General features: G+C 46.7%; 1 protein-coding gene across 1 annotated transcript in view; it reads left to right on the top strand.

The window, feature by feature from the left end:
* Positions 1-7705, top strand: part of LOC138249423 (olfactory receptor 52D1-like) — a 144994-nt gene extending 137289 nt beyond the window's left edge. Inside the window, exon 2 of the mRNA XM_069203383.1 lies at positions 6683-7705. Within this exon, the coding sequence (XP_069059484.1) occupies positions 6683-7705 (1023 nt within the window). The remainder of the gene's footprint in view (positions 1-6682) is intronic.
* The last annotated feature ends 7114 nt before the right edge of the window (positions 7706-14819 follow it).

Here is a 14819-nt window from a genome sequence, read left to right as displayed (position 1 = left end):
CTGGATGTCATTCAAAATGGTAGACTGCCCAACAGCGAGGGACCTTAGGAGGTCAATGGCCTCCTCACTGAGGGCAGAAGGGATGACTGGGGCAGGGCCTGAGGTGCCTGGGGCGAAGGTGATGCCCACCCTCCTAGGTGAGCAGGCACGGGGCAAAGGCTGAGGGGCTGCTGGGAGGGCGGTGCTGGTAGGGGGGGTGGTGGCTGTACCTGTAGATGCGGGGGGCACAGATGTTGCTGCCACCACAAGGGAGCTCCCATCAGAGGACGAGTCCGTGTCGCTGGTTTCAGCTCCTGTCCCCGCCGTGGTGCTCCCTTCGCCCTCCGTCCCACTGGTGAATTCTGAGTCCGTACTGTGGACCTCCATGGCCATGAGGGATGCAGCTCCCTCGTGCTCCGGTGCCACTGCTCCTCCGTCTGATGATGCTAATGCACACAAGAACAGGGAGACCACACAAAGGGGGGGGACATAAGAAAGACATGTTGAGTGCATGCATTACCGCTACTGTTGGTGGACAAGACAGACACAGAAGCCCCCTGCACTACATCGCGCTCTTGGGATCTACAGTGCAATTCATGGGAAATGGCCTACAAGGCTATGGACGACATCTGCACACATAGATGACACAGGTGCATGACTAGGTGTACTTGGCACTCTACAGAGGTGGGGTGGGGGGCCACAGGGCCATGCCTTACAGAGGGGCCTACCCTACGGAACTCACCCTGGTCTAGGGAAACCCACAGCCCTCATCCCCCACCCAGACACCTCCACTGCGCGCAAAGTCAGCAGAATGAGAGTGTACTCACCCCCTTGTGTCTGCTGTGATGCCCTCAAGCGCCCATCCAACTCCGGATAGGCCACCGCCAGGATCTTGAACATCAGGGGGGGTCATGGTTCGACGGGCACCCCTCCCACGTTGGGAGGCCATCCCCAGATGTCCTCCCATCTTTTCCGGCAGTGGGTGCTCCGTCTGTGGTGGACCCCCAGGGTCCGGATGTCCTTGGCGATGGCACGCCAAATATCCTTTTTCTGGTGGGCGCTGACCTACATGAAAAGTACAGGGGAAGAAGAGAAGTCATTTCCAACTGCGCCGTCAAAGTGAGTGGCCCCCATCTCTACCCTTGCCATGTGGCACATGCAGTCACCGTCTTTCATGCACGCAGAACTCTGCCCCCTTACTACTTACAACCAGCCCTCTCCACACAGGCATAGCCCATACAGCATGCTCCCTGTGTACTTACCTGTTGGTCTGGAGGACCGTAGAGTAGACCCCATCCACGAGCTTCTCCAACTCCTTCAGACGCACGAGCCATTGTCTCTTCCAGACCGAGGTCACAGCAGCACTTGCATTGTAGGTCCTCTCCTGTCGAAGATCAGGTATCGAGTGATTATACAGATAGAAAATGGCAGTCACATCCGCGGCAGTGCGTACCATCACCACCGGCGTACATCGTCATTGGCTCCTGGGACCCATAGGGTTCAATATGAACCAATGCAGCATTGCGCCGCGGTCTTCGATCGCCTACCGCGACGCTGTACAACGCCAGCGCAGTTACCTCACATCCCATTGTCCCACTTTAGAGGTCAGGCAGCTGCCATTTCAGGGGCCCACATGGCCTAATTTCCAACTGTGTCCCACATACCTAGGCCTAGTCTCACCACACATACAGGCCACATTTTGTGTATGATTGGTTTTCTGTGTAGACTGTGGGTACATACCTCTGAGTTATTTGACTGTGTGGTCACTGCTGTCCTTCCTAGGCACCGTCCGCTGGGACATGTGAGGAGATGGCGGAATCTTCCGGTGTAACGACCGCTGGGGGACCTGTCGACAATGGAGGAAAGAAATTTGATCATCACCTACAGATTTGACCGTGCCACAATCCAGGAACTGTGTACACAGTTGGAGCCTGACCGGATGTCAGCAATCCGCCATCCCACAGGAATCCCCCCTCAAGTTCAGGTGATGTCAGTGCTCCATTTCCTTGCAAGTGGGTCATTTCAAACAGTGGCCATAGCATCAGGGATGCCCCAGCCTATGTTTTCCAACGTATTGTCCAGAGTGTTGTCTGCCCTTCTGAAACACATGCGGAGCTACATCGTTTTTCCTCAGGTAGAGGATTTGCCTACAGTGAAAGGTGAGTTCAATGCCCTGGGACAGATCCCCAACATCATAGGTGCCATTGATGGGACCCATGTGGCTTTGGTCCCCCCCACAGGAGTGAACAGGTGTTCAGAAACCGGAAGAGTTATCATTCCATGAATGTACAGATGGTATGTTTGGCAGACCAGTACATCTCCCATGTGAATGCCATGTTCCCTGGCTCAGTGCATGACGCCTACATCCTGCAGAATAGCAGCATCCCTTATGTGACGGGTCAACTCCAGAGGCACCGTGTGTGGCTATTAGGTGACTCAGGTTACCCCAACCTGTCATGGCTACTGACCCCAATGAGGAATCCCAGGGCAGAGGAACGCTACAATGAGGCCCATGGGCGAACTAGGAGGGTGATCGAGCGGACCTTCGGCCTCCAAAAGGCCAGGTTCAGGTGTCTGCATATGAGAGGCGGATCCCTATTCTATTCCCCAAAGAAGGTGTGCCAGATCATTGTGGCCTGCTGTATGCTTCACAACTTGGCTTTGCGACGCTAGGTGCCTTTTCTGCAGGAGGATGGTCCAGATGGCGGTTTTGTTGCAGCTGTGGAGCCTGTGGACAGTGATGAGGAGGAAGCAGAGGAAGAAGACATGCAGAACAGGGACTCAGTGATCCAGCAATATTTCCAGTGAAACACAGGTGAGAATACATTCCTGCCTACTACATGTACTTTTACACTTCTACCTCTATCCTGTATGTCGTTTTCACCCAGTGTCTGGTCACTGAGTTGTCACTTTCCCTTACGGTTTCACAGGTGTGGGTACTAATGTGTGTCATCTGCTTAGATTCCTCATGGACTAGAGCTGTGTGACATAGGTATGTTGACATTACTATTTCAAGAACACTTTGTCACTGTAATTGCAAATACACTATTTCGAAATCACAGACAGACTCCAGATCTTTTAGAGCTTTAGGTATGTTTATTTACATACAAAATATTGAAGGGGTAAGTTAAATGGTGAGGGGTGAGGGGTGATGGCGGAGGAGTGTCCATGGCAGAGTCCAGTCTATTAGTTTCACAGGTACATTGCCCATATGGGCATAGGAAGTGGAGCTGGGGCAGTTTAAGTATGGACAGGTTGACAAAGTGGGACAGTGGGATGACAATCAGGGTGGTCTCATTTCTTGGTGGGGGACTTGGCATCGTGCTCTGTCTTGTTCCTGGATCTCAGGGACCATTTGCGGGGTGGTTCTCCGTCTACAGGGGGTGGGGTGCTGGTGCGGTCATACTGTGGCGGTGCCTCCTGTCCACAAGCGCCGGCGGAGGTGGTGGGCAGTTCATCGTCCATGCTAGTGTCAGGGGCCCCTTGTAGTGCCACAGTGTCCCTCCTGGTGTTGAGTACTTCCTTCAACACCCCTACGATGGTGCCCAGGGTGGAGCTGATGGTTCTGAGTTCCTCCCTGAGCCCCAAATACTGTTCCTCCTGCATCTGCTGGGTCTCCTGAAACTTGGGCAGTACCGTTGCCATTGTCTCCTGGGAGTGGTGGTAGGCCCCCATGATGGAGGAGAGGGCCTTGTGGAGAGTGGGTTCCCTTGGCTTGTCCGCCCCCTGTCGCACAGCAGCCCTCCCAGTTCCCCTGTGTTCCTGGGCCTCCGTCACCTGGACCGTGTGCCCACTTCCACTGCCCCCAGGTCCCTGTTGTTGTTGGGGTAATGGGTTATCCTGGGTTCCCTGTAGTGGTGGACACACAGCTGATTGACGTGTCCTGGGGACGGAGGTATGGGCCTGCTGGCTGGGTGCTGTGTTTCCAGAGGGGGAAGGTCTGTGGTGGCATGTGCCTGTGTGAGGGGAACTGACTGTCCCGAAGCCCCCGATGGTCCGGGCTGGTCATCTAGATCCAGTTGGACTGAGGTTCTGTCATCACTGTGGGCCTCTTCTGTTGGTGGTGTGGACATGTGTGGACCCTCCGGTCCGGTGACGTTGGGTAGGAGTCCTGCAGGGGTATAAAAGGATGTTTGTTAAATCTGTGTGTATAATGGTGTGCAATGGGTGGGTGACCGTGTACCCACGTGCTAGCATTCCTGTGTGGGAGCTTGTGTCATGGTGGTTTAGGGGGGTGTATGGGTATGTGCAGTGGCCATGCTTTGGTGATGGGTGTCCATGCTTTGTAGTTGCATGCAGGGCTTGGTGTTGGGATGTGTGGTTTGTGATGTTGGGACATTTGTGAGGAGTTGGGGTGCTGGGGGTGAGGGTGGGGGTATGTGATGGCATGCAGGTAGGGTGGGGGTTGTAATAGTTAAGATGTGACTTACCAGAGTCCATTCCTCCACCTACTCCGGCGAGGCCCTCTGGATGCAGAATCGCCAAGACCTGTTCCTCCCATGTTGTTAGTTGTGGGGGAGGAGGTGGGGGTCCGCCGCCAGTCCGCTGAACTGCCTGGTGGTGCCGTGTACCACGGAACGCACTTTCCCCCGCAGGTCGTTCCACCTTTTCCTGATGTCCTCCCGATTTTTTGGGTGTTGTCCCACTGCATTGACCCTGTCAACTATTCTTCGCCATAGCTCCATCTTCCTTGCAATTGAGGTGTGCTGCACCTGGGATCCAAATAGCTGTGGCTCTACCCAGACAATTTCCTCCACCATGACCCTGAGCTCCTCCTCCGAGAACCTGGGGTGTCTTTGCCATGCCATGGGGTGGTGTAGGTGATGTGTGGGGTGGAGTGTGTGGTGATAAGTGTGGTGATATGTAGTGGTGTGTTGTGTGAGGTGCGTGGAAGTTGTGTGGGTGATGGTGTTGTGTGCCTGTGGATGCTAGTTTGTTGATGGTGGTGTCTCTCTCTGGCCTTCGGTCATGAATTGTGGTCGTAGGGGTTTGTGGGTAATGTGGGTGTGTGTTTTATATTGTATTGGGTGTGTGGGAGTGGTGTGTGTATGTGTCTCAGGTGTGTGTATTTCAAATTGTCCAATGTGGCTGTGTTTTGTAAGAGTGTGTGTATTTTGAGCGCGGCGGTGTGTACCGCCAATGGAATACCGCGGTTGTAAGACCGCTGCGTGGATTCGTGTGTCGTGATAGTGTGGGCGTATTTCTGTTGGCATGATGGTGTCGGTTTTGTTATTGCCAGTTTATCACTGACCTTTGGTGTGGCAGACTTGTGTGGGTGTCTGAATTTTGGTGGATTCCGAGATGTGGGTCATAATAGCTGTGGTGGAATTCCACGGCCGCAGCAGTGTGTTGGCGGTCTTCTGCACGACAGTAAGTGGCTTTTACCACCTATGTTGTAATGACCCCCTTAATATCCTTATCTCCCAGCCCTTAAAAAGATTATTTTGACCTTGTGTAACATAATTTTAAGATTGAAAGCACCCTAAAGGCCCTTGAGCCTAGTTCATGGTATTTTAAACTGCAAAAAAAAAATATATATATATATATTATTTTATACTCCTTGATTTCAGTAAAATATCATCAACTTATGCCACTGTTTAATCGTTTATTCAGTGATAACAATTAACCTTTAAAATGTATTGCCTTTGTCAGTGCTTGATTTGTAAAATAGTAAGTACCAGGGCCCTTTTCAGGAGGTCACTGCAGTGTGTACGACCCACTGCCTCTGCCAACCCTGTCAACGACAGTACCAACACAATTATTAACCACTGCACTCCTACAAGTGTGAAAATTCAGAGTATTCCAGGTGACCAGAAGTTGTAAGAATGGCGTGGAATGGTCTGAATTGTCATTTTTCATGTACATTGAATTAATAAATACTGTTGTCATGCTCATCTCAGAATCAGACAAACAGTGCCTCCAAGTGGTGGCCTGTCATTAGTGCTGGTTGAGAATTAAGGGTCCGTTCCAAGCACCCGAAACCACAGGCTCAAATTTAGCACTGGCCTTTATAAAATACAAAGCCCAGATATTATCAAAACATTATAAGGACCAATTAAGGACAAATACAGACCGATTTCAATATACACCCACAGTCCAATGGGGTTATACACCCACAGTCCAAATGGGGTAGTATACATTTTATTCACTCATATCAATGCCACTATTACAGTCAGCACATTAGGCAACATAAATACTCTTCCACAATGGGTTGTCTCAATCCTTGTTGCTCACATCAATACAAGTGTTCTCTTGTTCATTACAGGTGATATAATTTTCCTTCTTCCTCTTCTCACCCTCCCTTACATTAGGCTCAAAGCACATAATCAGATTGGTGGACACTTATTCTATGACAAAGACCCCAGGTGTGTTCCATTATTGAACACTAAATTATTATTTAATAAAGACCTCAGATAATGTGTACAGAAAATTCTGATCAGTAAATTGCATCACCTTTAAAGATGCTCATGTTAAAAATTGTATGGCAGAGTCATATCTGACTTTGAGTAATTTACTGTCAGTGTCTGAAGGAAGTATACCTTCTGGTTAATGTGTATTGGGGACAAATACAGGTCTGTGCAAGTTTCTTTACTACATTTGTATAAATGTATTTTAGCTCACTGACCTTGGTTCAAAATACACATTAAGTTTTATAAAGTATGTACACTTAGTGTGCTGACTTGTCTCCTATGTGTCTTTGCAGGTGATCACCTTGATGGATACTAATGAGACGCAAGGCCATGCACCACCTGCAGCAGTTATTTTGGCGGGCTTCCCGGGCCTGGAATCCTTCTATCACTGGGTGGCGGTCCCCTTCTGTGCCACATATGTGGTGGCCTTCCTGGGGAACTGCACCATGATTTATATCATTGCCTTTGAGTCTACCCTCCATGAACCCATGTACCTCTTCCTTTCAATGCTATCTGTCACCGATCTCATTCTGGCTTCCACCATTTTACCCAATATGCTGAGTATCCTTTGGTTCCACGCTGGAGAGGTGACCTTCGATGGATGCATCATCCAAGCTTTTTTTGTCCATTTCCACTTTTTGCTTGAGTCTGCGATTTTGCTGTCCATGGCCTTAGACCGCTATGTGGCCATCTGCCAGCCTCTTAGATACACAGCTATTCTCACCAACAAGGTGGTCGGAAAAATAGGAATTGTCTGCGTCACCCGAAGCTTTGTATTTGTCACACCTGGCATCTACTTTGTAAAAGTTTTACAGTATTGTGGAAACAATGTTATTCATCATACATATTGTGAAAACATGGTGATAGCCAAGCTGTCCTGTTCGGATATCACACCCAGCAGTATCTATGGCCTCACAGCAGCTTTCTTATCCACTGGATTAGACTTTATGTTCATTGTCATTTCATATGTCCTAATTCTCAAAGCTGTTTTTCATCTTCCGTCAAAAGATGCCCGTCTGAAGGCCCTCAGCACATGTGCAGCCCATGTGTGCATTATACTAATATTTTATATCCTAGCATTTTTTTCTTTCTTTACACATAGGTTTGGTAAAAATATACCTCCATACATTCACATTCTGCTGGCCAACCTCTATCTTGTGGTCCCACCAATGTTTAACCCAGTTGTTTACGGTGTGAAAACTAAGGCGATCCGGACACGGTTTCACCAACTCTATGCAAAAAAGAAAAACCCAATAACCAAAACTATTGTGAAGGCAAGCCTTAAGGAAAATTCCCTCTACTCAAAAGTAGACTGAAACACTGCCTCCCCATGTTATACACCATCATATCTGTTAATCGAGAAATGATCGCATCTCCCACTTTTGGAGACTTTGAGTCCTATTCTTAAAGTACAATTCCAGTAATACTCTTTAGGTACTCCAACACTCCTTTGTGAATTTGTCCCTAAGCATCCAAATTAGTAATAAAATGAGAATGTTCAGTGAATGTTCATATGCACATAGTGATAAAACAAAGGGCTGTACCCTTGTTGCACTTTTATCGATAGAAAGCCAAACGTTTCCGGGCTGATTCACAAAGGCATTTAAGAGTAGTTAAATGACTACTCCTGTAGCATTACTTCCCATACTCACAACTGCTTTTGTGAATTGGCTCCTATTTTGTCACCTAAGAGGCCATTGCACCTTTCCTGTATTAGTACTTTTTAATAAATCTTTGGAATGAAGTTTCAACGTTCTAACACGGTACACTAAAGCACTGACCTAGTACAGTGCCCTGCTGCCTTTTGGCAAGTTTGGCTGTACGAAATTGGGTCACAAGTAATTTGCCCACAATTGTCTCTTTGACTGGGTATCTAACACCTATTTGTAGCACTTGATTTTCTCAGGATGGAAAGTAGGAAAGTCCAGTTCCTACTTGGGGGAAGTGGTGTGGGTGAGTATTCCCAGCTCGCTGGTTTGTAACAATACTCAATTAATTATTGTCCAGACAGTGTTTTTCCATGAACAGTAATTTTACTGCATACAAACACTTATAAATAATTTGCATTAATTACACATACGTACAGTCACGTAGATGGAAATTCCTTTGCTGGCGCACTCCTCACAAGTTATGTCCAGATTGGGTCCTGAACCCTACACCACAGTACCATCCTCCCTGCTAAATGCCATATCATAATATAAATTGGCAAAATTATCAATATCAAGGCAGGCCTACGGGTTGTGATAAGGCATCACTGTAAAAAACCAAAATATTTTACCATTGTAATTAATTAAGACAGTATCAGTATGCAATATATGTGTAACCCACCATTGAAGTCAATAAGGGTATTTCCAACATTCAATAGTATACATTGCATTGTAAAACATTTGATTATCAACCCCAAACATCATGAATAGAGCCTTGAAATGAAGAATGTATGTTCCAGTGTCTATTTGTTTTACTTTTACTAAGCTGCTGCTGCTTCTGCTCCTGCTCCTAGTCTCACTGATAGAAGTCCTGGTGCCCAAGCACATATGGAAAAGCACAGGCTTAGGCAAAACTTTGCAGTGAGCAAAAACTTTTTCTGGGGCAGAACTATAACCCTCTGAGAGATTTAAACTCTGGATGTTACACTGTGTGAAGAGGGGGCTGCTGCCCATTTTGGGTCACTACAAGGAAGTACTTCTGCAATTTTGAAAGCATTATGGGGCACTCCAGTCATCCAGCCACTCGTTCTATTGCACATTAACTTAGCAGCTTAGCTGCGAGCAATTTACCAGGTGAGTTCTTCGTTTTGGGCCAATGCAGCCTTGCTGCACTGTTGATTTAAAAAACAATAATGGGTGCCCATGGCCACCAGGCACACAAGTGTTCCCATGTTGTAAAAGTAGCTGCTGGCCTACTCTTACAATGCCCTGTGGTCTCCCCACACTTTTGCACCATTTCGTTGTACCATACAGGGGTTTGTTCCTTCTATGCACCCCCAGCTACTGCAACGGGTGGAGGAGATTGCAATCCTTTTGGTTTCTGCTGTCCCAGGGACATCCTGCTCTGTAGGGCTCTGGGAGATTGTGTCCCTGGGTAAAATAAAGATTTAGGAGGATGGCCCATGTCCGCCCACTCCCCAGAGAAATGTATACAGATAAATATGTGTTTCTTCCCAGGGGCTGCCCAGGTTGTATCCTAGGTCCCCCAGGGCTGATTTTCACAAGGAGGGTATCATTTTGCCCTGGTAGCGAGCACCAGCCACCATGAAAATCCTCATCAAACACCCTGCCCTTTACATTTGGCTTTTCCTTTGGGGAGCCTAGTTTAAATGCTCCCTTGCTGGACCTGTCCTCTGGCTGGGCTGGTGATATTCTCTCCTACTTGAGGAGAATCTTCCATAGCTCATCCACAGAAAGACATCTGAACCCCCTCCCTGTCAATCTCTCCAGGTCCCACAGCCTCTTGAGGTCTTGAAGGGTTCCTGTGTGTCAGTGGAATCAAGGGCCAGACCACGGGCATTCAAGGGGAACCATCCAGGTTCCCATAGCAGATGCGCTCCACCACCTCTTCCTCAGGGAAAATTAGACAGACAGCGCCACTGGTCCAGGAGAGATCCACTCATGTCCTGAGGGACAGCAAAAAGTAAAGTCCTTCAGCCCATCCTTGCGGGGGCATCATGTGGCTTTTCAGCTTGTTCATTGTTTCAGCGTTATCGCTCCCAAGTCCAATGCCTAGGGTGCCTCATCATCATTCTATCCCTGTCCCAACCCTACTTCACAGCATCATGGGACATTCCAATATAATGGCTTCAAGTTGTCTGTAAGTGTGGGTGAAATATTCTGTTCAGCGGAATTGGTTGGCAGAAGTTTGGAAACTCCACCCTACTCTTGTAACAAGGAGCTTTGGCCAAATTCCGCCAACCGCTGTCTGGCAGGATTTTTTCTTGCACGCTGCTCCAGGACAGTAAGTTAGCAAGTGTGAGTGAAATTTGGCATTCCCTAGCGTGATTTCTGGTTGCTAGGGTGACATCTGGGGAGAATTTTCTCATGCCATCGGTCTAGGGCAGTCTCCCGTGTTTGCTCTAGAGATCTGAGGTTTCTTTTATGTTTCTGTGTGCCTGGGCTGGCCCATGCCCAGGTGCAGTGTGAAACACTAATTACATTTCCTCTCCATCATTCTTCTTTCCAAGGAATTGGGTCAAGCACAGTTAATGACTGTTGGATTTTGATCCTCCTTCTGGAGAGCAGAGTAGTTTACTTGGCTTAGTAGGGAGAATAAAGGACTGGATTCTCATTATGAGCTATGCCAGAGAAATATGACTATTATTAAAGTGCCATAAGCAGAGTAGCTATGATGTCAGGTACTGTGGATCTACGCTTGAGATTCATGTTTACAGCTAGATTGATACCTTGTTGGACTTAGTATGCAAAACTGTACTTTAGTGCAGCTTTCACCTATAGCATGTAATACAGTTTAAGCACCCCACACCTTCAGGAGCACAACAGATCTACACTATGAATGCTCACTCACATTATAAGGTCTACCCCAGGTCACTTGAATGGTCTGTTCTGCAACAGGCTACCTGTGCATGAACACCAGGCTGTGCAAAACAGGAGTCTCACACTTAAAGCCTGCAAACATGCACACATGTGTGTGCTCAAGTGTGCACATGTAAATAGCCCAGAGCTGCCTACTCTAGATGTATAGCAGCAACCTTCACTTAAATGGCGGACACTGGTGGTTAGCACTGCCAGTCCACTAACCATGAATTTACTGTGAGTGAGATTCAAGTAGTGAGATGCCAACACAGCAAAAGTCCAAATACCTGGCAGTCAAAACCAAAACATCCAGGGGGACTTCATGTGCAGAAACCATTTGGTACTTCTGCACTATACAAATGCCACAAACATTCATATTTTTTGAACATTTAATAATACAAAATGTGCATCAGTTGAAGGGGCCATTCTAAACAAAACATTCTTAGAATTCCTTTAAATTAAATGGCGATACCGGCTAATAAAGCCAATGTAGTTCCATTTTAATGCTGTCAAAAGCGTAGAATAGACATATTAAAATATAGAAATTGGAAATATCAGTCAGAAATATCACTGAATGTCTTTGGAAGCAAAACCAATATCTGTATGGGTACTTTGACCAATGTGGTTAGATGGGGTAGCAGAAGGAACATGCTGCTGCCCCTGTTTTGTTGTATTGCTTTCCTCCTCTGCCATCTTACTTCTTACATCCATTTGGGTTCTGCTTCTCTCTCTTTTTGTATTAGCTTCTAGTAACGCAGAACATTTAACATGACGTGTTTTTTTTTCAATCAACTGAAGATGGAGAACCTGTTGTCTGAGTTTTTGAACCACAATCTGAAAAATATTCCAGGAGCATGTGTGGGCAGGCAAGCACAGCCTACCTCGAGGAGTGGTGAGGATACTAAATAGTGGTGAAGTATGGTCTTTTTATTTTAAAAGATGACAGAAGATGTGCAAACCGGATGTCACGGTTTACAAACATTGCTGAAATAAAAGCTAAACAAAAATAAATGTTCCTCTATCTTTTTACTTTCGGATGAGATTTACATTATTTAATCAGTTGGACTGATTTGTGAATAATGTTGATATAAAATATGTTTATGTGAGTTAAAATACTAGGGGCTGGCCAAGGGCCTGAGTTTCTGTTCCTTGGGGAAGACTGCAAACTTCGAGGATTCATCTTTCCATCCCTTTGCTTGCCCTAGAACACTGTGAATAAGAGGACTTATTTGCCTGGACCAGGGAAAGGGTAACAGAAATCCAAGCCAAGATCAGGTGCCTTCCCCTAGCCTTGCTTATGGTTTGAGATGTAGAAAGCAGGTGATGTGGATGTGAGCTTATGGTATTCCTCAAGGGACAATGAGTGATAACCTGGCTAATGAGCATTTCACAGCATGTTATCTCCACAGCAGCAACAGGGTTAAGCTATGTAGTATATTTTGTGAGTTTGCATTGTGAGCCCCTGCAACAAGATGATGGAGAAGCCTAAGGATCCTGAAATTATTGTGAGGATGCCAGATATTTATAGATGATCAGCAGCATCATAAATGTTTGAGTGGAGTGGCTGTGGCACCAGATTTGTCCAGGCCTGCAGCAGGGGTCTCCGTGTCCCAATCCTGGCCAATAAATATTTGGTGAGAAGTACTCAATTGTGGACCCTGCTTGCCCTGACTAAGTGTTATGACAAGCAAACAAAACATGTATAATAAACTAACATAGATGGGCTTTCAGCCACTCTGTTCTTCCTGTGGTTTGTTCTTATGTCATTGACATTTTGCTTCCACTCACTACAATATATAGCATGGGACAATAGGTCAACCTACTTCAGCTATTGGCCAACTTCACTTTGAGTGACTACATGTAGTCCTTTCAGAAGGAGTACATGGACAGAGGAGGATTTTCAGTGCCAGTGTCAGTGTTTTGTTTTTACTTTATTATTACTTTAGTGTTGCCTTTGTTTTTAGAGCCTGATGTCACAGCAGGACACTTGCTACCACATGAGAGCACAGGGCACACTCAGCTTTATCATTTCCTATCTCCTACCAATGTTGTTGTAATTTCCTTTATTCATTTAACTACTGCTTTTTCACACCATTCCAGCAGCTCCCATGGGTTCCTTGGGAAGGACTTCCGGGTTTGGGGCTGTCGGGTAGGTCTCAGGCATCAGACCACGTCCAATGTAGTGACATCAGTCCATTGGCTAGCACTTTCCCAAGGAACCCGGTCCTTAATATAGGAGGGCTTTCACCTATTTAGGTCACGATTTGTGTGGCATTCCATTTAAGATACTTTTTAGCACTCAGACTTTTAAATTTAACTAGGGTATGTACTCTAGCTAAGGAGACATTTGTTTTGGGCCTGATAAAGCACCACGTGATCCGTATGACTTCTAAGGCGTGAAACATGTTGACCTCATATAACAGCTGAAGGGTAAGTGTCCCTATCAGCTCTTACATGTTGGTAGAGTGGTGGAACATTAAATCTGTCCCACTCCCTTGTGTTTTTAATTTTGACCAAGATCCTCAATGCCTAATAAAACATATTGTTTTGGGGCTCTTGATACAATTTTAACCTTCTTTTCTCCTGCTTTTCCTTGATTGTAGGTTTAAATTTATCCCAACTTTAATAATCACGGCACATACTTCAGTTCAAGATCTCAGACAAAGGGCCCCCTTATGGGGCCCATCAGACATTGCAGCACCATCTGACAAGGAGCTAGCCCCATGACGAAGCAGGACATCCATTGGATGTGTGAAGGCTCTTGTCTCTAATTTTAGAAGTGTCTCTAGGACCCTTGATCTTACCTTTTTCCTTTTTGTTTAGGAACAGTGCACTCTCTTGATTTACATCATCTTTGGCGGTCATCCTGGGTTGAGAATTAATTGTTATAAATCTCTTTTATTTCCACTAACTGCAGTCATGATGCAAACACATGTGGAGTATCCACTACAGTGGACAACAGACCCAGTGAGTTATTTGGGCATGCAGGTCTACACAGCACCGGAGGCAGTAATACTGGAGAAATATGGGAAGGTAGTACAGAACAGAGGCAATAGATTGCCCCTCTCCCTCTGTGGTCACATAGCCATCATGAAGATGGTGGTGTTGCCCCTTTTTCTGTTCTTATTTGCAAACATCTCTATGCTGCTGTCCAGCACGGTTTTCCTGACTTTGTATGCCCCGATTTTGCACCTGATTAGGGCTTGTAAGCAACCGCAGGTGAGTTGAGAGTTGCTCCCACTCCTGCATGCGATAGGGGGCCTGAATGCAGCAGACCTCAAAGCTTATTATGAGGCTGGGGAATGCATGTTTTCCCACTTTTGGCTTCATGGCCCAGATGATCTCCTGCACCTGTGGCTGGAGCGGGATGTCACTCTCCACTTGTCTTTGCCCCAGTTTCTGTTTAGCAAGCCTGTAGGTTGTTTTTACACTGTGGACCCTATGGCATCACACAGTGCCTTATGAAGAAGAAGGTAGATATACAGGCTGGGTCCTTGCTCTAGCCCCCTCACTTACCACTGAAGTGGTGTATGTTGTTCCCTTTGAGGCTGATAGGGGCTTTGGTGAGCGCTGTTTAGGGACTTGGACTTCAGAGCAAGGACGGCTTCTTTGAAGAGGTAGTCCTTTGCAATTGGGCCCAGGTGAGTGCACAGTGCAAAACAACAACTATACGAGCACTGTTTGATTTCCGTTGGGTTCACTACTCAATGCATTCCTTATTGGGTGAGATGCTAGGGGAACCCTTGGAGATACACATTCTGACTCATTTGCTGCAAGTGAAATTACTGCAGCATGTGATCGCCAAATAATATGCATTTTTGCAAGTGGCCCAGCAGTCTGATGTCACCAAGGTTCATCTGGTTTGGTAAGATCTAATCATTAGTGACAAACAATGGGCTTACTG

This window comes from Pleurodeles waltl, chromosome 8, assembly GCF_031143425.1.
Source record: "Pleurodeles waltl isolate 20211129_DDA chromosome 8, aPleWal1.hap1.20221129, whole genome shotgun sequence".
Taxonomy (NCBI): domain Eukaryota; kingdom Metazoa; phylum Chordata; class Amphibia; order Caudata; family Salamandridae; genus Pleurodeles; species Pleurodeles waltl.
Note: the sequence above shows the minus strand (reverse complement) of the source record. Positions and strands in the feature narration are given on the sequence as shown.